The 22,847-nt window shown below is 36.5% G+C and overlaps 1 protein-coding gene across 10 annotated transcripts in view; it reads right to left on the reverse strand.

Moving 5' to 3' along the window:
- Positions 1 to 22,088, reverse strand: part of spag9a (sperm associated antigen 9a) — a 38,123-nt gene extending 16,035 nt beyond the window's left edge. For 2 of the 10 annotated variants that reach the window (XM_039687354.2, XM_039687349.2), the window contains exons 1-10: positions 21,529 to 22,087; positions 13,972 to 14,092; positions 10,533 to 10,603; positions 8,540 to 8,631; positions 7,293 to 7,443; positions 6,902 to 6,985; positions 3,996 to 4,155; positions 2,622 to 2,712; positions 1,358 to 1,479; positions 1,117 to 1,128 (exon numbers count right to left, since the gene is read on the reverse strand). In XM_039687354.2, the coding sequence (XP_039543288.2) occupies positions 1,117 to 1,128; positions 1,358 to 1,479; positions 2,622 to 2,712; positions 3,996 to 4,155; positions 6,902 to 6,985; positions 7,293 to 7,443; positions 8,540 to 8,631; positions 10,533 to 10,603; positions 13,972 to 14,092; positions 21,529 to 21,828 (1,204 nt within the window). In that variant the 5' untranslated portion in view covers positions 21,829 to 22,087. Of the gene's footprint in view, positions 1 to 1,116; positions 1,129 to 1,357; positions 1,480 to 2,621; positions 2,713 to 3,995; positions 4,156 to 6,901; positions 6,986 to 7,292; positions 7,444 to 8,539; positions 8,632 to 10,532; positions 10,604 to 13,971; positions 14,093 to 21,528 lie in introns of all 10 variants that reach the window. The other 8 variants (XM_039687355.2, XM_039687350.2, XM_089128300.1 and 5 more) reach the window with 6 other exon arrangements.
- Positions 22,089 to 22,847: the final 759 nt, after the last annotated feature.

Genomic DNA, 22,847 nt, shown 5'->3' on the forward strand with positions numbered 1-22,847 from the left:
GCCCTGTGTTTTTTTAGGTTTGGACAGGCCATATGAATGGTCTTACCGGAAAGACTCTGATGTGAAAGCGCATGCACTGCATGTGTTCGACAGAGAGACAGACACATGGAGAGTGAAACAGGAATGGACAGCTGTGAGGTGAGAGTTAACAGGTCACAGAAAAACCAAGAGAGATGCTGGAAAGAGTGGAGAGTCCACTGACAGATCAGCATGACTATTCGACCACATTTAGATGAGCTATTCAACCAGGCCCACACTGAATCAATGCCAAGATTATTTAATATTACAGCTGATTTGTCCAATAAGACGGCGACAAACAAAGAGTGTAGTGTGGTAGACCAGGCTTCACTTTGTGAAAAAAGGTTTAACAAAAACCTTTGGGGTATCAAAATGTTTATTTATTAATTTTTTTAGCTTTAAAAATGATTTTGGAGATGCTCAAGATTTAAGTTCCAATGCCTTTATGACTAAATTAAAAGCTGGGTTTTTTTGTTGTTTTGTTACTTTTTTGTTATTCATAGAATCCTGAAAATATTAAGCAGCACAACAGTTTTTTTGTCATTGATAATAGTAATAAATGTTTCTTGAGCATAAAATCAACATATTAGAATGATTTCTGAAGGATCATGTGATCATGTGACTAAAGACTGGAGTAATGATGCTGAGAAATATAAACTGTATATTCATATAGAAAACAGTTTCTGTATTGACATGTGATTAAAGTCAGTAAAACGGGGCTATATAATATATATATATATATATATATAGGCCTGTTTAACAGATTCTAACCACATGTCAGTACGCAGAACTTTGCAGATTTCTATAATAATTAAAGCAGAAAATGTGAAAACCCCAGCAGATTGTGTGGCCTTGGGAATAACACTAGAACTACATTATGTGCAAAATCTAGTTAAAAATAAGGACAGTAGGTAAAAATGTTCATATCATGTTGCTGCTTTAGTCCAAACCCATATGGCTGGCACGTGGCACTATTTATTTGCTGTATGATTTAGTTAAAGTGGAAAGTATGAAGTAGTATGAATGGAAGATTAAGATGCTAGGTGAAACAGAGGATGCTGATTCTCTGATATAAAGAAGCAAGGATGTCATACACACCGGAGTACTCCACTGCGGTTAGAGGGAAGAGCAGGACAACAGGGCATGGAGAGAGAAAGTTGGGTCAGTTCAACATGCAGAACAGAGCATCATGGGACTGTGCCACTATATCTCAGAGCTCATCTCATAAGGATGGAAAATGACACACATTAATGTTTATAAAAATCAAGCTCAGGTAAAAATGTCATATGTTTGTGTAATACTCTTCAAAATATCTGAAAGTGAACCACAATAAACGCACCTAACAGATCTGCTCCTTCATCCACGTCTCCAATCAAACCTGTGCCTGCTGACGACACTTCTTCAAAGAGAGAGTCCGTGTTCCGGTCAAATGCCATGTTCTCAATCCCTTGGGTCGGGGTACTTCAACACATCAGCAACAGGCACGTTACATCATTCAAATAAATGTCAGCATTGGATTTATTCTGAGAGGGTAACAACACAGCAGTTAGAGTCCTATTGAATCCTATTGAGCTGAGGTTTTAAGGTGCAATCTCCATTGTTGGAAAAGTTACTTTTAAATGTAATGCAATACATTTTACATGCAATTACAATATTGCGTTGCTCCCTTTAAAAAGTTACTTTTTGTGGAATGTGTTGCGTTACTTTTGAGTTTCTTTATCTGACCTGGCTGGGGCTTGCTCTCTTCCAGGCTTTGCAGGATTTTTTTACTGAGAAGTTATTTTTCGGAAGTGTTTTACAACCTATATAACATATACCTTCCTTTTCTTTTAAAAACACATTTATAATATTATTTTTGAATATTTCCTTACCTCAAAAGCTATGTATGCTATAATGTGATTACGTAATGCACGTTATTAAGCGTTACTCCAACACTGGTCATCTCTTGTAGCCCTCAATCGGGTCATGGGGTCTATACGACCCCAATCGACTTTTACTTAATAAAAAAAAGGTTCATCTCAGTGGAATAAGATTTTGTGACTTTTCATACATTATCTATCTATACACACACAAAAAACTGGGCTTGATTTGGTTGTTCTGAAGGTGTGTAAAAAAAATATGTTTACACTTCTGGTTTTCGGGGGTCAATATGACCCCACAAAAAAATGAATGGGAAATGTGAAAAAAAAAAAACTTAATATATTTTCTTCATGTGTCAAAAAAAAAAAAAAATCCAGCATAAATCTGAAATTTTTACACAGAAATGAAGGCCTAGTACTAGAGCATAAATGCAATGTATCATAAAAAAATAATATGATGTAGTTGAGGAATTGTGTGGTATATGGATACAAAAGTAATAGATGAGAAGTTAATAAAAAAAATGATATATTATTTGTATGATTAAAAATGTCTATTTTTTGTACAAGCACTCAATCAATTGTTGGGGTCGTATAGACCCCGAAGCCCAGAAGTGTAAACGGGAAACAAAGACCATTTGAAGGTTAAAACCGAGTACACTGCTTACCTAAACAGCTTTTTTTGGGCATCATAGACACGTTCAAAGTTTTCAGACACAGTGTTTGATTTTAGGGCACGTCGGTTACCTTGAACTTTTATATCCGAGGTCCATGTCCAGCTCTGGGGTGGACTCAATAATGGCCTGAACATCTGACTTCTCCTCATTATCGGCCAGACCTGAATAATCAGAATGAATAATTACATATTTGTCCGTCTTGCTCTGGGGACTCAATGCATGTAATCTGCAATATGTAAGCATGCTTGTATCACATTACATGGTTGCTAGAGTTTAAGATGCTATTTACACAGAGTACAAATGAAGAGTTCAGATGCAAAAGCCTCTAAATGCCATTTGAAATTTTCTTCTTTAATGATGATTTTTATCAAACTTGTATATTTAAGTTCAGTAATTTCACTTAAATAACAATTAATAGGTAATTGTCATTGCAATTTAAGTGAAATAACTGAACTTAAATATACAAGCTTGATAAAAATGATCATTCTAGAAGAAAATTTCAAATGCCACTTAGAGGCTTTTGCATCTGAACTCTTCAAATAGTGATAGCTGCTATTTACACTCATTTTAAATAGCAATTTAGATTCAATTTACTCAAAGTGAACAAAAGCAACATTTTCTTAGAGATATGCTATTTACACTTAGTTAAAAATAGCAATAGATTTACTCTATGTGAAAAAAGCAATTTTACTTATAAATAGTGGCAGATATTATTTGCACCTTAGTGTTGTTGTACATGAAACTGTAAGCAATAATAACAGTGTAAATTACTATATTTATTAAAATAATTAAATGGATGCTAGCTCTATTGGGACAATACAGCACTCCCTATACCTACCCCTATGCTAACTCTAACTGATATATACTTGAAAACAAGTTAAACAATTTATTACCACTTTTCGGATATTTTCTTGATTTTTATTGAAAATAAATGCCTTTCCGTTGTGATACGTGACGGGAAAAGGGAGTAGAGCGAGTTGATTAGTTGAAAAAGGGTCGATTTTTTGTCAACACTTTCTTTCCAGGCACCTTTTTTTGTATGTCCCAACCAAACGTCAGTGAGTAAATCCCCTCAGTCAACAAGGCAGGCTGTTTGCACAAATTGTAAATAGACACTCTCTGATAATAAATGTTTCTTGAGCACCAAATCATCATATTACTATGATTTCTGGCGGATCATGTGACACTGAAGACTAATGACGCTGAAAATTCGGGAATAAATTACATTTTGAAACAGATTAACATAGAAAACGGTCATTTTACATGGTATATCTCACTGTTTCTACTGTACATTTGATCAAATAAATGCAGCCTTGGTGAGCAGAAGAACATCATCTGAAACCAAAAATCTTACCAACCCCAAACTTTTGCAAAACATTCTGCAATTTTAGAGTTATTTAAGCTTGTACTGATGCTTTCCATCCACCGTAAAAGAGTGTCTAACCCGCAGAGATGCTCCTGGTCCCGGGAACAGCCTGAACCTCCGTGTTCTTCCAGAGCCCATCTCCATCCTCTCGATGAGAGTCCAGGGCCAGGTCAGAGGCCGTGGTGGACATGGGAGTGACAGACTTTGAGCCCCCCTGGCTGAGGTCAGACAGCTCATCCTGAAATCATTCAACGCACAATGATCATTACGACAAGGTCAGAGGTCACAGCTCAAGGACAGAGGAGAGCATGAACAACATGAAAGCATAGAGGGGTCGGGATATTCGCTTTATCCCAGTACATATAACAACCTGAGGTGACACCAACGAGCAAACACAATAAAAAAATATAATGAATAATATTCATAAATGCTGGGACTGTAGACGTCATCAAACATATTTGAAAGGGGGAATATGAAATTGGTGCCAAATAATACCAAGATAAATCAGTGTCAGTTCAGGATACATAACAATGGTGTGAAAATAGAATAAGACTGTAAAAACAAGAGAAAACACTTGACAGCTCATTGATGCAACTGTAAGAAAGCTTACACGAAGATACACAGATAACAACAAAACAACAGAGAACTGTGGTTAGAACACACAAAAAAAATTTGGAATTGAGATTGATCGATACAGATAATTTTTTCTGATATCCAGAACCAATTTCAAATATTTTTTAGTTTCTGCTTTTTGACAGAATAATAAAAAATATTATTATTATTAAATTATTAACAATTATTATTAACAACAATTATTATTAAATTATTATTAAATTATTACAATTATTAAAAAATATATTTAAAAAGTGTATGCATAATAATAATAATAATAATATGCCATTATACACATGCTTCAAATATTTTTTTCCTTTCTGCTTTTTGACACAATAATAAAGCATTATTGTTAAAAAATAATAACTATGCAAAAGTGTATGCCATTATATTCGTTCAGAGTTGTTTCGTAACCATTTAATTTTAAAGGTCCTTGCACACCGAGTCTACAGGATGCGAAAAACGCAGAAAATCGAACCCGATCCGAATTTTTTTTTATGACGGATGAGGTCATATTTATTTTTTTAACGTGTGAAAAATTCGGATGTGAATTTCACACTTTTAGGACCTTAAGAATACACATTAAAAATATTTGAATACAAGATTATAATTTTATCCAAACAATTCATGAAATAAATGATTTATCTGTGAATTATCATTACCATAGCAATGTTAACGAACTGATAACTGAAAAAATAAGTTTTTATAAATCGCATATAAACCAATTATCGGTCAATCTCTACAAAAGAAAAATATTACAAAAACACACTGCAACACACAAATATTTACCATTTACACAACACATCCGAAACAACAAAGCAAATCATTTATAATGAATGATGAAATAAGTATTTTATTGCTGTGAATGCAACACAACTGAAATGAATGCAGTGATTTATAGAAAACAAAAAAGAAAAACTACATTAAAGCCAAGTGTTGGGGGTAGTGGCATGTTAAAGTTGACCCTATTTACTCTGTTAGTGCACGTTACTAGTCTTGTGGTGAAAATGTCATTCACTTTGATAATGAAACAGTCCAGTTTCTTATAATAACAAAAAAATTGTCTTTGTAATCTTTGATCAAAACCTGAAAAAGTACTTCCCCTCTAGAATGGCTTTTCTTCTCTGCTGACGTACATAACTTTTTACATTTATACTGTGAAATGAATGTAACCTATTAAATTTGAAAACTTTTACAGCTACATTTTTTTACGTTTTAAAAAATAATTCAAAAGTAATTCATTTCTCTAATGCCTGGTTCAGATTACACATTTTTTTTTGTCTGTCACTGAGTCAGATTACACGATTTTGACTCCTTAAAAAAAATGTGTCGTGGACAAGACACATGTCAGACTGCACGTCATGCTTCCTGACCAGTCATCGCATGCTGTCTTTAACGGCGTGCGTGATGTCATCGTGAAGGCGAACTAGTAGCGAGTGACTTCCGGAAACGAACGTAAACAAACAATGGATGAAGCGTGAGTGTTGTTTTGGCTGCTGTTTTCAGAAAAAAGTTTAAAAAAAGAAAGAAAACCTGACACAAATGGACACGTTCCTGGATTGCTCAAAGAGGACAGTATGGGGGTTTTTTTTATATATATATTTTAGATTTTTTTTTTTTTAAATATTGTTTTTTTTATATTTTTTTACTTCTAGTTTTAACGTTAGCACCATCGTCTCTCTTTCGTTTCACCATTTTTGAAAGTTGTGTTCGGAAAAGCTTCTGTGCTCCTATTGGTCAACCTCACACATGTGACGGAACCGTCATGGATGACCGTTAAAAAAATGAAACATGCTAGACTTTTTGTCGTGATGTCGTGAAGCATTGTTGTAGGTTGTCGCCCACTATGACACACTATACGAGATGATACGATCGAATCTTGCGTCCCGACGCCCGTTGTTGTTTACAAATCCCCACGCCACCCTACGTCAAATGGAACGTGCCAAAATCGGACTAAAATCGTGTAATCTGAACCAGGCATAAAAGTAACATTTCCCAACACAAGTAAAAACTAAATAATAGCTACAATATGTATTAAAAAAAACTAAGGCAAGCAATACTATCAGCTACTATTATGATTAAAAAACACAATGTAAGAAAAGCGTGAATGAAGAATTAAATCTGAAATGGCATGCGGTGAAATAACAGCATGCGTTTAGCTGTGTGCAACTATATCCAACAATATTGGTAACTAATTTGCATTTTTAGCATTAGCTTTTTAATTAGCATGTATTATTCATCTAGAATTTCTACATCTTTCTAGTTGCATACAGCTAAATAACCAGACATGGTTCTGTGAATAAACTTTCTGACTACTAAACGACAACAGTGATTTGCACCACACACGGTCCGCCGGCACGGAGACTTGCTACCTTGCAGTCGTTTGCCAGCGATTCCCAAGCTTCCAGAACATCCTTACCCTCCCTTTTCTTTGGAGCGTCCTCCGCCTCCAACTGCTTGGACAAGAAAATCGGGACGTGGCATCTTATATTTGTTTGCAACACTGACACAACACAAAACGCAATAGTGCTCACATGTGTGTGTTTGTGCAGTGGGAAACACAACATTATTGAGCATGGGAACATTTAAAGCAGCGATTCATTCAACAGAGCTTCGAATTCTTAATCTTGCCATGTTTCATGGAGGTGATAGTTCACGTAAAGAAAAATGGCTCTTGTAAACAATTCGAAATGCTTGTCATGGCTTGATGCAAATTCGCTCGACATTTGTCTCAGTAGAAAATGATGTGGGCCGTTATTGTACCTTGAGGCTGGCGTTAGAGCGCTGGTGACTGAGATTGTTGAACCCCCAGCCTTCCATCCCAGGAGTCTCGGCTTTGCCCTGGACATCAGGTATCAGTGAAGAGCTCCCGCCAGACATGGGAAAAATTCCCAGAGACAGGGGCCGCTCTTTCCTGTTCAAAAAAGGGGGGGAAGAGGATTAAAAATCCTGCATTATATATTAAGATAAATGTGTAATGCAATTATATTTCAATCTGCTTCTGAATCGATTTAAAGGATTAGTTCACTTTTGAAAAAACTTTTGCTGATAATTTACTCACCCCCATGTCATCCAAGATGTCCATGTCTTTCTTTCCTCAGTCGAAAAGAAATTAAGGTTTTTGATGAAAACATTCCAGGATTTTTCTCCTTATAATGGACTTCAATGGGAACCAGGTCCAACCGAGGTCCAAACGACAGTTATAACAGTTTCAGATGCAGCTTCAAATGTCTTTAAACGACACCAGACGATGAATAAGGGTCTTATCATGCGAAACGATCGGTTATTTCAAAGCTTATTCCAAAAATGTAACTTTTCTAAGGACAAATGCTAGCCTTGTAATATATTGTGAGACGCGTTTGCAACGTCACGTAATACGTAATTACGTTCAAAAGGTCACAGGCGACGTAGCCGGAAGTACAGAATCAAAATCGTCCGACATCGTTGTTTTACCTTTTAATTCCTTTTTTGTAAACGGCGTTTGATTTAGTTTGCACGTTCAACCTATGCGTTCAACTTGTAAACACTCTGACTCTGTACTTCTGGCTACGTCGCCCGTGACCTTTTGAACGTAATTACGTATTATGTGACGTTGCAAACGCGCCTCACAGAATGGAGAAAGGCTAGCATTTGTCCTTAGAAAAGTTAAATTTTTGGAATAAGCTTTGAAATAACCGATCGTTTCGCATGATAAGACCCTTATTCATCGTTTGGTGTCGTTTAAAGACATTTGAAGCTGCATCTGAAACTGTTATAACTGTCGTTTGGACCTCGGTTGGACCTGGTTCCCATGGAAGTCCATTATAAGGAGAAAAATCCTGGAATGTTTTCATCAAAAACCTTAATTTCTTTTCGACTGAGGAAAGAAAGACATGGACATCTTGGATGACATGGGGGTGAGTAAATTATCAGCAAAAGTTTTTTCAAAAGTGAACTAATCCTTTAACAGTTCTCAGTCAACTACATGACATTTCTTTCTAGCGCAGATATAGTGATGGTGTCCGTCTTACCGAACTCGGCCCAGTGTTCCCATGTCAGACGTCTCTCCTCCCGTCTGCTGCAGCCTGATCCGTTCCACGTGTTCCATGTAGTTGTGGATCATCTGAAGAACAATGAAACAAAATCAAGTGGATTAAATGGGAGAGCTGCAGGTAGACACTACAGCTAAACGTGGTGGTAAATTCTCTTCTAAATGATCAATTCAGTTTTGTTTGGGTTGGTAAGATTTAGGTGGTCCAAAATTACCCCAAACTGATTATTTAAAGACTTTATTGTGTTAAATTAGAAAAGTATTTCAAAAAGTAGCTTTTTTATTTATTTATTTTTTTACATAGAATTTACTACAACACATTACCTTAGGCTACAACGGCCATGAGCTTATGAGGGTGAGTAAATGATGACAGAATTTTAATTTTTGGAAGAACTATACCTTTAATTTTTTATTAATATGTAAATATAAAATATTTTTTAATAAAATTATACTCTAAATAAGACACTAAATGAGAAAGTCATTGAGTCACTCATTCATTCAAACGGCTGATTCATTCAGGAATTAAATAAATGGCTCTTTTGCTGTGTCTCAATTTAGAGTCTGCATCCTTTGAAGGCCATTTTCGAACGCTAACTGCGTCACAGTGGCCCGACGAAGGCTGTACCAATCCAAAGGCTCCTTCAAATGCGCCCTCAAAATGCGTCCTTGGTTTCCTGCAAAATTAAGGATCCAACAGATGGTTCTTTCACAGCTTTGTCTACCCCAGAATTAATTGCTCCTCAGTGACAACAGGATTTTTTTTTTTTGAGAGAGAAATTACCAGATTACACTTTTAAATGTCCTTCGAAGGAGGCAGCCTTTGAATAGGGACACAGCCTTTATGAATGGGCCACTGAATCATAGGTTCACCTGATTGATTCGCTCAAAATTGGATTGATTGGAGACACACAGTACTGCTCTGAATTTACAGGTAATATTTTTGTTGGCAAAACTGAACAAAAACAGACAATAATGTGTCTAAAATATAACACAATATTAACTTTTTATTTATTGAACTGATGAATGAAATCAATGTCACATTTGCACTCATGCTATTCGGGCCAAAAACAGCATTAGTGTGAAATTGCGCTCGTTATTCGCGGGATATAGCTATATCATATTATATAAATATGAGACAAAAGTTCTGCTGGCTTAATATTTTTGTGGAAAGCTTGATACAGTTTCTTTTTAGGATCCTTTGAGGGATAGGAAGTTCAAAAGAACAGCATATATTTGAAACAAATCTTCTGTAACATAAAAAAATTGTCACAAGGGTCATTGAGATTTATACATCACCCAAACACTGAACAAATAAGCTTTCCATTGATCTGAGGGTTAAAAAAATGGGATAGTTCACTTCAAAATGAAAATTCTGTCGTCATTTACTCGCCCTCAATTTGTTTCAAACCTGTGTGAATTTCTAGTGACCTATCCCTTTAAGGATGTCCATTTAAGTTCGCACTTTTGCTGCATCCACTCACAAAAATAAATGTTTTATATATTTACAGTAGGAAATTTACAACATGATCATTGGAACATTATCTTTACTTAATATCCTACTGATTTTTGGCATAAAAGAAAAATCAATCATTTTGACCCATACAATGTATTGTTGGCCATTGCCACAAATATACCCGTGATATTGAGACTGGTTTTGTGGTCCAGGGTCACATTTGTAAAAAGAAAATGATTGATTTTCTTTAAAAAAAAATAAAAAAAATAATAATAATAGTAATTACAAACCTCAAACTTTTGAACGGTATATTTAAATTTAATTTGAGTGCATTAAAGTCATCATGAAATCAAATTTGGCAGTTTTTTATGAAATATTGCAGTATTTAATATATATGATTTATCTGTGCACCTCTTTATTTTTAATAAATCCCAAAAGGGGATCACAACTTCCATGTCATGCCGACTTTAAAATGTGGTAGTCACTATGTACATGTTGTTGCATTTGCTCTCTTTCTTACCTCTGTGTGCCGCAGGTGAAGGGAATTATACTCTCGCTTGAGTTCAGCCTCTCGCTCCTCTAATCGACTTACTGAGAAAGATAGATTAAATCAAGCATAATTAGTTCAGCAGTACAAGAGTGCTTAGCAAAGATTTTAGAGTTGTAGTTCAGTTCACAAGTCTCAACTGCTTTAAAAAAAAAGTTTTGAAAGAGAATATTTAGGCTTGATATCTCTTTGCATACAAACATGCAATTGCAGTGTCTTACTGTATATAGTTATAAACACACATTACATGCCACATAGAAGCTCTGAAGAAGAGCCTAGACATAAATGAGGACAGAGAAACGAGGGCAATTATTCCAGTCTTCATCGTAACACAGGTTCGAGTGTCCCAATTGACCAAAGACGACCCGCCAGACACCGCTCACCGTTTCACTGTAAAACCATGTGAGAGAGCTCGCCACTTTAAAGGTACAAAGGTGATTCTCTATAGAATTATTTTTATTATGCCTCCTCATATGAAGAGTTCAGATGCAAAAGCCTCTAAGTGCCATTTGAAATTTTCTTCTAAAATGATAATTTTTATCAAGCTTGTATATTTAAGTTCAGTAATTTCATTTAAATGGCAATGAAGATTACCTATTAATTGTCATTTAAGTGAAATTACTGAACATAAATATACAAGCTTGATAAAAACGGTCATTTTAGAAGAAAATTTCAAATGGCATTTAGAGGCTTTTGCATCTGAACTCTTCATATCCTAATAGCAAATCACAATGTTAAGCAGTCTAAATGTATTTTTATAAATATATAATAATCTGTGGAAGGCGTAGGACCCTAAAATGCCCGTTCAATCATTGCATTTGGTCCGAATGAAATGATAATGTGTTCCCTATCAGTCAGTCAAAGTGTATTTCTATACCACTGTTCACACAGACATCATATTATGCCATCAGCGCATCCTTCTGAACCAACAACAAGTGTCAAGTTTCTGCATTTCAGGTTTAACTGTACAGTTCTATACTAGAGCCCGACCGATAAAGGATTTTGAAGGCCGATGCCGATACAAATATTTGTTGGTTTTAAAATCCGATATTCCGATATATCGGCCGATATTATTATCATTTTTTTATTTTAGAAACGCGCAACAAAATATTAACAGATTTCCCTAACATTAGTTATTTGTAGTTAATTATGAGTTTTAACTAAAATAATATGATAATGCATAACTGGTTCTTTCTGCCCGACTCTGGCTGGATCAGCAGGTTGCAGGATGTGTGCCGCGTTATACACGCCTGTTGCCAACAGGGACGGTGTAGAGTGCCCTCTGGTGGACAAACTATACAACTCCAACACTCATGACATGGTTGAAGCGTGATTCGTCCGTTTTTATTTTATTTTTGAAATATTCATTTTTCGGCCATTATAACTGCCTATACCGATATTTTAGAAAATGCCTAATATCGGCCAGCCAATATATCGGTCTGGCTCTATTATGTACCAAACACTGCCCAATGCAGAAAATTCAGTGAAATTCGACTGTTTTTCTCCTGAAATTGCACATGAATAAAGCTTTATTAAAGTTAATAAGACTTAATAAGAGTTATTTCAGAATCACATACTTATAAATGCAAGTAGGTGCTTCTCTTTCTCTGCTCACTGTACTATAAAGTTTTCACGCCGCCGGTAAATGACATGGTGTAATCCAATAACGTTGTCTCTGGTCGTCTCTCTTGTGGTCTGTGCGCGTTCATGTGTTTCGGAGGAGGCGTGGTTTTGGACGCGATTTGCAGGGAGGGTGGGAACGTATGCTTTCAATGCTAGCAGGCTAAAGTTAGCATTTCCCTGATCACCTATTGCCCCTTTAAACACGTCTGAAACCAGATTTTATATAGGCTGAGTGAGGCCTATAAAAAACACTTGCAGTTCTGTAGAGGATATTCACACAGGATATTAAACAGGCTTGATTTAAGAGGTGACACAAAGCCATAATCCACTTTTAGCTGTCGGGTTTAAATCTTAAGCCTGCAGCAGAACTGCCCAATGCATCCTGCCACTACATACTTAATTTCAGCACAGTGATTTCAAGTAGAACTGATATCCAGTTTAAATCTCAGACAAGGGTTTGCAGGCAATTCACTATTAATTAATGCCAGAATTTATTCATTAGTGCCAGATTAAAACAGCAGACATCCGTAATTAGCTTGACTAATATCATTATCACCCACGGCCACGGGCATCTTGTGGAGCACAGGCCAATTCTAGCACACACTCGGTCTGAACTGACCCTGTTTTAGCTGCTGCTTCTTTTTTTACAGATGTTTTCCAACAACAATACATGAGTAATGGTATTCAGAGCCACAGAAAACACTGCACTTAACAAGACTGAAGAGATTAATCACATTCATTCAAAACCAGACTAAACACTCTTCAGGGTTCGTTTCAAGCACTCCTCCTTGGATTTCAAGGACTACAAACAATTTCTTTATTATTTTTATTTATTTATTTGTTTGTTTTTACTTAAGTTACAGATGTCAGATCTCTGACGTTTCATTTCATAGAGATCAATCCATTGAAAATCCATTTAAATGAAACTAATTTCATATTGTATTTCAATAATTAAAAGCTTTTAAGTACCTCTTCAAAAATGATGTTTTCCAGGACTTAAATTTCAAAAAGTCAAATTCAAGAATTTAAAGCACTTTAAGCACCTTGTGCGAACCCCGACTCTTACACACAGCCAGACTACTAGTGGTGCAAATATTTGCTCTGACAATTTGAAATCTTTTCACATTAATGACTCAGCCCATGATGAATCAAACGGCTATATATAGAAGCCAAAGAAAATGTCACCTCTTTCCTGTGCAAATGGGCAACTTTACATTATCAGTGATCCATTAATGGGTTGAGGAGAGAGAGCAAATTGAATGATGGGACGCTACTCTATTATATGGGCCATGTGTGAAGAGCACTGCAAACTAATATGTCACATTTACTGCTAAATTGCATCATGGATTATATACATTTGATATTAAAGGATTATTTCGCCCATGGCAAAATGCCTGTCGGTCTATACAGTAGAAAGGTGAAACAATTTTTGAAATCAGAACTACCTGACTAGAGAAAACATTAAAAAAGGCTGTTATCTTTCCTTTTGCCAAATAGTTGCCGTCCAATGGATACGCTTAACCTGAGTCAAATATCTCCTTGCTTTAGTAGGATATACTTCTTAGCAAACTTTTTGTTATTATGGTGTCGACTTGTATGGTTCCAAGTTGCAAGAATACAAAGAGTAAACTTTGAAAATCAGGTTGAAAATCAGCGAAGTTGAGACTTTTTGAGCAGATACACGGACATAAAACATCTAGAGGACGCATGTATGAAGGTTTTAAATATTGTCAGACCATGGAAGAGTAAGACTAAACGAGAACAGGAAATAAAAGCAGGAGATTCTTACTCTGGTCAGCATAGTTCTTGATCTTCAGCTCCAGCTGACGGGAATGTGATCCAAGGCTTTCCAGATGGTTCTGCAAGTCCTTCTTCTCTTGCTCCTGGGAATCTTCAAATTCAATGAACCTCTGCTCACAGACAACACAAAAGAAAAAATTAAACGTTACATAATACATTTATTTTTATAATAGCCAGCAGGCGTAACAGGATTTAATTCTTACATCATAAATAGACCATGATTTCCTACTTGATGTTGCTAGTCAATGCTAGGTGGTATTTTTAATTTAAAGGAAGAGGACATTTTCAGTTTTGTACATTTTTATGAATCATCAATATTTTGGTACGTTTTTTTATATGCATATATCTGCTAAAATAAACTTCAGTTAGCTAGCATATTGATTGTTCACTTAAACAATGAAAAAAAACCCCATTTGATTTCTACTAAGAATAGATGAACCCTAATCGATTTTTCCAGATCTTTATGCCTTTTTACAGGCTAAGGAACATGTTTAAAATGTCAAATCTATCAAGACTGAAAGGCAGAAAAGTTTTCTAAGAATTTAAATTGAATAAACTATATCTATTTTTTTTTTTTGTACAATTACATACAGTATGTAACCAAATCTATGATGTGAAATGTCGGCGTGTGATGCTTTTCTCACTAGCCGATGCTGAGAAAGCAGTCATTGACAGAAAGCAGATAAATGATTTAATGATAGCAAAGTAACAACACTGCTGAACGTACAAAAATGTACTTTTCACAATATTATTCACACCAAAATCACTAAAACGTACACTACAACTGTGCTGCTAAATATTTTTGAGGAAACTGTGATATTTTTTTTTCCAGTATTCTTTGATGAATAGAAAGAACAGCATTTATTTGAAATAGAAATTGCAATACAATAAATGTCTTCATGGTCACTTTAAAAAAAATCGTACTGATCCCAAACTTTCGACCAGTAGTGTATGCAAACAGCAAAAGGAGTATTATGCATTGACAAAAAAATACAGTTTGAATCCAGCAGCAAGCCTTTTCCAGCCTGGTCACAGCAAAGGATCCATTGACCTGGAAGTAATGACCAATATTTTCCCTAATTAGAATCTCTACAGAACATGTCTGGAGAACAAGGGTCTCCCGGAGAGCCGGGTGCAGTGTGAGCATCTGATAAAGAGGAGCTGTTTCAGTGTCACTTTAGGTTCCCGTCACACACACTGGCACACAAAACTCATTCAGCACCCCTGTCTGAGCACAGAGATCAACAAACATATGGCTCAAGTCACACTCAATTCCCAATCATTTCCAGTGCAACACAGCACTCGCACAAACACATAAAGTTAAAGGATTAGTTCACTTTTGAAAAAACTTTTGCTGATAATTTACTCACCCCCATGTCATCCAAGATGTCCATGTCTTTCTTTCTTCAGTCAAAAAGAAATTAAGGTTTTTGATGAAAACATTCCAGGATTTTTCTCCTTATAATGGACTTCAATGGGAACCAGGTCCAACCGAGGTCCAAACGACAGTTATAACAGTTTCAGATGCAGCTTCAAATGTCTTTAAACGACACCAAACGATGAATAAGGGTCTTATCATGCGGAACGATCGGTTATTTAAAAACTTATTCCAAAAATGTAACATTTCTAAGGACAAATGCTAGCCTTGTAATATATTGTGAGGCGCGTTTGCAACGTCACGTAATACGTAATTACGTTCAAAAGGTCACGGGCGACGTAGCCGGAAGTACACAATCAAAATCAACCGACATCGTTGTTTTACCTTTTGATTCCTTTTTTGTAAACGGCGTTTGAGTTAGTTTGCACGTTCAACCTATGCGTTCAATTTGTAAACACTCTGACTCTGTACTTCTGGCTTCGTCGCCCGTGACCTTTTGAACGTAATTACGTATTACGTGACGTTGCAAACGCACCTCACAGAATGGAGAAAGGCTAGCATTTGTTCTTAGAAAAGTTACATTTTTGGAATAAGCTTTGAAATAACCGATCGTTCCGCATGATAAGACCCTTATTCATCGTTTGGTGTCGTTTAAAGACATTTGAAGCTGCATCTGAAACTGTTATAACTGTCGTTTGGACCTCGGTTGGACCTGGTTCCCATGGAAGTCCATTATAAGGAGAAAAATCCTGGAATGTTTTCATCAAAAACCTTAATTTCTTTTCGACTGAGGAAAGAAAGACATGGACATCTTGGATGACATGGGGGTGAGTAAATTATCAGCGAAAGTTTTTTCAAAAGTGAACTAATCCTTTAAGGAAGTTTAAGATAAACCATAAACTAAACAGACATGATAATATACAAGTAAATTTTCAAAGTTGCCATGTCATCTTAAATCAATAAATTATAAATGTGCATGCATTATATTTGACAATATGCTCTCTAGAGATCAAAAATATCAGCATCTGCCATGGAAAAACCCAAATTAACTCATTCAAATGAAAAAAATGACACTATATACACTGATGGTGAGAAAACACGAACAGTCAAAGGTGAAGTGAATATCATCTTCTAACAAGGACACATATTAAGATCTGGGTGGATTAGATAGAGAGCAACGTATTGGATGCAGGAGAAATGAGCAGGAATAAAGATCTGAGCGACTGATTTTAACACAGGCAAAATTGTTATGGCAAGGCGTCCCGGCCAGAGTATCTCTGAAAAGGCGAGGGAGGAATGTGTTACATCACACTCTGCTGCGTATGGGGCAGCGTAGCCACTGACCAGTCAGAGAGATGATGACCCCTGTCCACCGGCGAAAGTGCCTACAATGGGCAAGTGTTTTATGCATGCGTCTGAACCGGACCTTAAAGCAGTGGAAGAGGTTCACCTGGTCCGATGAGTCCTGTTTTCTTTTACATCACGAGGACGGTCTCAGCAAATCCAGTTTAGTCTGGTACGTGTGCAGCGTTTACCTCGGGACGGACGACGGCGGTCGAGGGAGTGTGACGCTCTGGACAACGTTCTGCTAGGAAACTAGGCCCTTCATGTGGACGCAAATTTGACGCGCGTCAAATACCTAAAAATTGTAGCAGACCAGGTGACACTGGTGTTCCTTGGTGGAAGTGGCTCTTTCCGCAGGATAATGAGCATGATGAAGAGTTCAAGATGTTGCCCTGGCCTTCAAATTCTCCAGATCCCAATTCCAGTGAGCATCTGTAAGATGTGCGGGACCAACAAGTTTGATCGATTTTGCGACCTGCAGTCAGCACTATTTTGGCAGCAAACGGAGGACCAACAACATATTATGGGGTGGAGATGGCGCAGTGGATGAAACACATGCCTTTGGAGTGAGAGACACAGGTTCGAATCCACTGTGAGACACCAATGTGTCCCTGAGCAAGACACTTAACCCTTAGTTGCTCCAGAGGCGTGCGACCTCTGACATACTATATAGCAATTGTAAGTCGCTTTGGATAAAAGTGTCCGATAAATGAATAAATGTAAATGTAAATGTGAACATATTAGGCAGGTGTTCTGTTCATATCATAATGTTTTGGCTCATCCGAGAAGTCTAGTGTATAGTGGCCCAGTTTAGCAGACAGGGCTTCGAATAAACCAGGATTAGACCTTAAGTGACTTTTATAAACGTGCCTTGGATAAAACTTGAGACAAAACAATGGCACTGACATAATTTAGTGCATTGTCAGTGCAAGTTGATTCAGTTAAAACAGCTCAAATATGCATTTTAGTCCAGGACTAGCATAAGCCTTGTCTGTGAAAACCGTAAGAGTAAGTATAGTTTAAACTTTGGTTTCATATTCAATTTGCAGGCATGATTGACACTGTTGTTATCATTAATTAAAACTAAAGCATTTTCGGTAATCGAAAATAAAAGCTTAAATTAACTAAAATATGAATATTTGATAATAAAAAAAATATTAAATAAAATTTGATAAAATATTATTTGATAAAAAATAGAAAAAATGTAAATGAAAATTAAGTGTACAAAGAAATACTAAAATAATTCAAACTGAAATAAAAATCTGTAAAAATTTTAATGTTTTAAAAAATGACTACAACAAAAAATTCTAACTGGATCACTGGATTATGAACACGGCTACTATTTTTCAGTAAGAAAATATCAAACCGTATGAAAATTAACACATTAGGCCTGAAACCTAAACCATATTATCCTAAATAGTCTTAAAAGTTTCTCTAGTATTTCACTGAGAAGAAAGGTGAGTAAAAGATCAATTTTCACCAGTGAATATTGATCACAACAACCTTATGTCACTCTTCTGGAAGTGAAACCAGTCTGCCATAATAGGATGTATCCTAGATCCCGAATCAGTTCACACAGGGATTAATGCAGCTCATGGCTTATTTGTGTTTTGGTTGGAGAATGTACCAGGCATATTGCTCATAATCCCAGTTAACTGTCACTGTCTCAGAAACACATAAAGCCATTGAGCAGCCTTAATCTGTCCAAAGTCATGCTTACACACACGTTGATACCTGTACAATGCAGAGTAATCTTATATCCAAAACAGATTACAGTCATATCAAATAATTTACAATCAACTATGAATGTCATAACATAATTTAACACAAAGAACACATCCAAGGTTTAATGTGGGAAAAGTCTAAAAAATAGTTGTTTCCATGCATCTCGACAGACTGTTGCATCAAAATGCAGAAACATATGGGAGACTTAAAGGAACACTCCGACTTTTTGGGACTTTAGCCTATTTACCTTACCCCCCAGAGTTAGATAAGTCCATACATACCTTTTTCATCTCCGTGCGTGCTATAAGTCTGTTTGACGCACCCACCGCTAGCCTAGCTTAGCACAAAGACTGGATGTGAATGGTTGCAGCTTTCATACTAATCCAAATGAGTGACAAAATAACGCAAACGTTTTCCTATTTACATGTTGTGGTTTGTATAGTCACAGAGTGTGCAAATATCAAGGCCATATGAGACACAGACATCTTTTGACCGTATAAATACTATATTTTCTGAAGGGGAAGCACTGCTACTTGGGCAGAGTGATAACAATCACCTGAGACGCACCGTGACGAGGAGCAGAGAGTTCGCTTCGCTCAGCGTTGGAATAAAGAGTCAGCAATTACTAACGTTAGATAGAAAAGCAAGGTTTATCATGGGTGTTTGCTTTATTGTATGAGCTGTGACAATAAACAGGGGAGACCAGGTAATACAGTACCATGTTTCATTGATTTCCAACCAAAAACGCACCCAGATTTATAAATATCACATGAATAAATAATTATTATTACAGGAATCAATATATTTTAAATGCAATTTATTAGCTGAACCAAATGTATTCAACAGTAAATACATTTGCCTATATAATATACAGTATTGCATTACTATAGGATAGAATAAAGGGAAAGTAATAGCACAAATTGTTTTTGCACAATGAACTCACAGCCTATCGTACCCTTTTGCACGCTCAAGTTCGTTATTTCCATGGTTATTTCAAATTTAGGCTACTAGGCGCGCCGCGCGCAGGGTGCAAGTTCAACGCGTTGAATGCGCTCGTTTTTTTTTCCCAAGCGCGTCCGCACCGCATCAAGATAAAAAACATATTCATACCCTAATCATATAATAGTGTCACTAACGTTACGTTACATTAGATCTGGCTAAAGGCACTGTTACAGTAGATCATCTAAAAACATAACGGAACACTTACCTCAGCCGCAGGTGATCCACTTGTCCTCTGTGCTATCGATGGGATGGCCGTATCCTTCAGCACATTATGGTCCGTGTGGCAAATTCCATTTTTTCAAAATAGTCGTCCTCATTGAAATGTACCGAGCAAACGTAATGTCCCTTGATAATCTTAGGTGTGTTTGGATAAATATCCAGAGTAAGTTAGCCATTTCTTCATCCAGTCAGCGTTTTTAGTTGGAATTCTGTGAAACATGGTATTACCTCCCCTGTTTACAGTCGCAGCTATTTACAATAGAGCGAAAACCCATGACTCTAAACTACGCTTTTACTATTTATAAATTGCTGACTCTATTACCCAAACACCGAGCGAACTCTCCGCTCCTCACCACGGCGTGTCTCCGGTGATGCGGTTATTACACCGTCAAAGTAGCAGTGCTTCGCCTTCAGAGAATAGTTCCCAGGTTTTATACGGTTAAAAGATGTCTGTGTCTCATTTGACTTTGTTATTTGTACATTATGTGACTATACAAATCACAACATGTAAATAGGAAAACGTTTGCGTTATTTTGCCACTCATTTGGATCAGTATGAAAGCTGCAACCAGTCACATCGAGTCTTTGTGCTAAGCTAGGCTAGCGGTGGGTGCGTCAAACAGACTTATAGCACGCACGGAGATGAAAAAGGTATGTATGGACTTATCTAACTCTGGGGGGTAAGGTGAATAGGCTAAAGTCCCAAAAAGTCGGAGTGTTCCTTTAAATTGGAATAGCTGGCAAAATTTTGACTCAGGGTATAAGATTACATTTTGACATATATTATATCATCCATTCTAAAAAAGATTAGATTAGATTAAGCCAGGAATAGAATTTAGGCCTCAATTTAAGTAGCTTTTATAAACGTGCCTTATAAACAAAAACGAAATAATGGCAGTGACATATTTTAAGATTTGTACAAAAAGTACAAGTTGCATCAGTTGAAAAACACCTTTTTAGTCTGAGACTATAGCTTAAGCCTTGTCTGTGGAACCGGGGGTTTAAGTTTTTGTTACAAAACAAAAGCTATTAAACATTTTCCAACCATTACTGCCCAGAAAATGTAAGAAAAAACACCTGACATCATGTTGTCACAATGAAAACTGTAATTAAATAACCTAAAATAAGCTTATTAGCTGAAATTTAAATATTAAAAGAATTGAAAGGAAAAAAATGTATAACCTATATAACACATGACAACTTGCCTAACTTGACATAGCATTTTGAATATTTTGAACAAAGACCACTTCTAAAGAAAACAATTGAACTTTTGACTCAAAGCTTGTCCTAATCTATTATATTTGTCTAAAAAAAATAGTATTGTGTATTACCCATATTCTTGTCTCTTTGACAAATTGCTTTTCGTTCCTATTTTGTAAGTCGCTTTGGATAAGTGTCTGCTAAATGTATAAATGTGATTTAAAAACCTTAAAGTTACAGCTAGCCATTGTGACAACTTGCCCCTCTCTCAAATACGTCACTGAGGCAAGCATCTCAGCATCTCTGCTGTCTGTTGTTTGTTTTATGCATAGATTTTTTGTTGTTTTCCATCTCTGGCCTTTACTTATAAGAATGCAAACAACATTGTGGTGCCATCTAAGCTTGTACATTAAAGTCCCCACCATCAGCCAGGACAAGGACACAGTGATGCATGTTAAAACAAACATGCATTGATAATATTGCTTTTTATTGATTGATTTCTTGAGGCCCAAGACCGACTCGTCGTCGAAGGGCACTGGCAAGTAAACAAGGCATGATGATGACATGACAAAGCCGCTCGTGCACGTGCAGCTGCTGTGATGCTGCAACAAAACAAAGATGCCAAGCTCCCGTTTTCCCTGCTGATGTCAACCCTGATGGATCTCCTTCACTCACTCACCTCCTCTGCGTGTTTCCTCAGCGCTTTCTCGCGCTCGTACTGTGTGATCAGCTGCTCGTTGTCCTCCTTCAGGAGCTCCAGCTCCACTTCATGCTCCTGGTTCTCGGCGAACACGGTGTCGAGGTTCTCCAGCACCGCCACGACCAGCGGCATCAGCTCTTTCACCACGTCCTCGTCGTATTTGCGAATAAGCCTCTCGAATTCGCGGTAGATGGAGTTGGCGAGGCCCGAGACTCTCTCCGACATGATCGCCGATGTCCCCGGGTCGTCCTGGTACACAACTCCGTCATCCAACTCCATTTTCCTTCCTCTTCTGTGAATGTCCTAGATTTAAACCGCCGCTATTCCACCCACCGTGCCCTGAGATATTTTGAGAACAGATGCGGATATATATTCCCGTTATATTCTCCGACACACAGAGCCACAAGGAAGGATCCCACGTAAGTCAGTCCAGAGTCCCTCCCTCCCTGGAACTAACCGGCCGATGTATTACGTGGAATATTTTCCCGCGGTCGACCGACAACAGACGAGTTCAGTTGTTGACCAGACAGTCGCGCAGTGACGTCACGCTCCACATATCGTAATTAATAATAAAAACCTGTCCCAAAAATAAATAAATAAATAAAAACCTGTCCCTTTACATTACCTGCCGTTCCCCATATTTTCTGGCATTGTAGGCATGTGAAAAGATTATGGTATGAGGTGTCTGTTTATTAAGGATAAGGTACTTTTTAATTTAGTTTTGCATTTTGAAAATGTAATTTTTGGATATTTAAAGTATGATAACAGTGTGGAGGATTTTGTAATTAAGCAGTTAATTTTATTAGTCAAATTTCACATCCATAAGTGTAAGTTTTCTAAAAAAAAAACAAAAAAGAAAAAGAAAAAAAAGCCCCTTGTATTCCTTGTAAAATTAGAAAATTATTTTTCTGCTATTCAATCTAGTGATGCAAAAGCAAACAAGACTGTACATTTTTTGTGATATTTTTATTTATTTATTTATTTTATGTAAATGTGTGGTCATTGCTCCCTTGGCTCTAAAGTGTATCTTGTAATATTGTTTTGTTTAAGTAATAAAAAATAAATAAAATAAAAAAACATTACTTACTGTTAGTTTTTAAAATCACATCATTTCCATATCAGAATGAATCGGTTTATCAACTGAGCATGGTCATTTCCCATAATTAGATTATTATAGTGTCTTAAATGTAGACACTATAATCTATACATAAAGTTTTAATAATTTATACACAAATCATTTTTTATATATTTTTATAATTTTTTAATTTATATACTATAATTTATACTTTAGTGTATAA

This window comes from Pimephales promelas, chromosome 3 (assembly GCF_988280905.1).
Source record: "Pimephales promelas chromosome 3, fPimPro1.hap1.1, whole genome shotgun sequence".
In the NCBI taxonomy this organism is placed as follows: domain Eukaryota; kingdom Metazoa; phylum Chordata; class Actinopteri; order Cypriniformes; family Leuciscidae; genus Pimephales; species Pimephales promelas.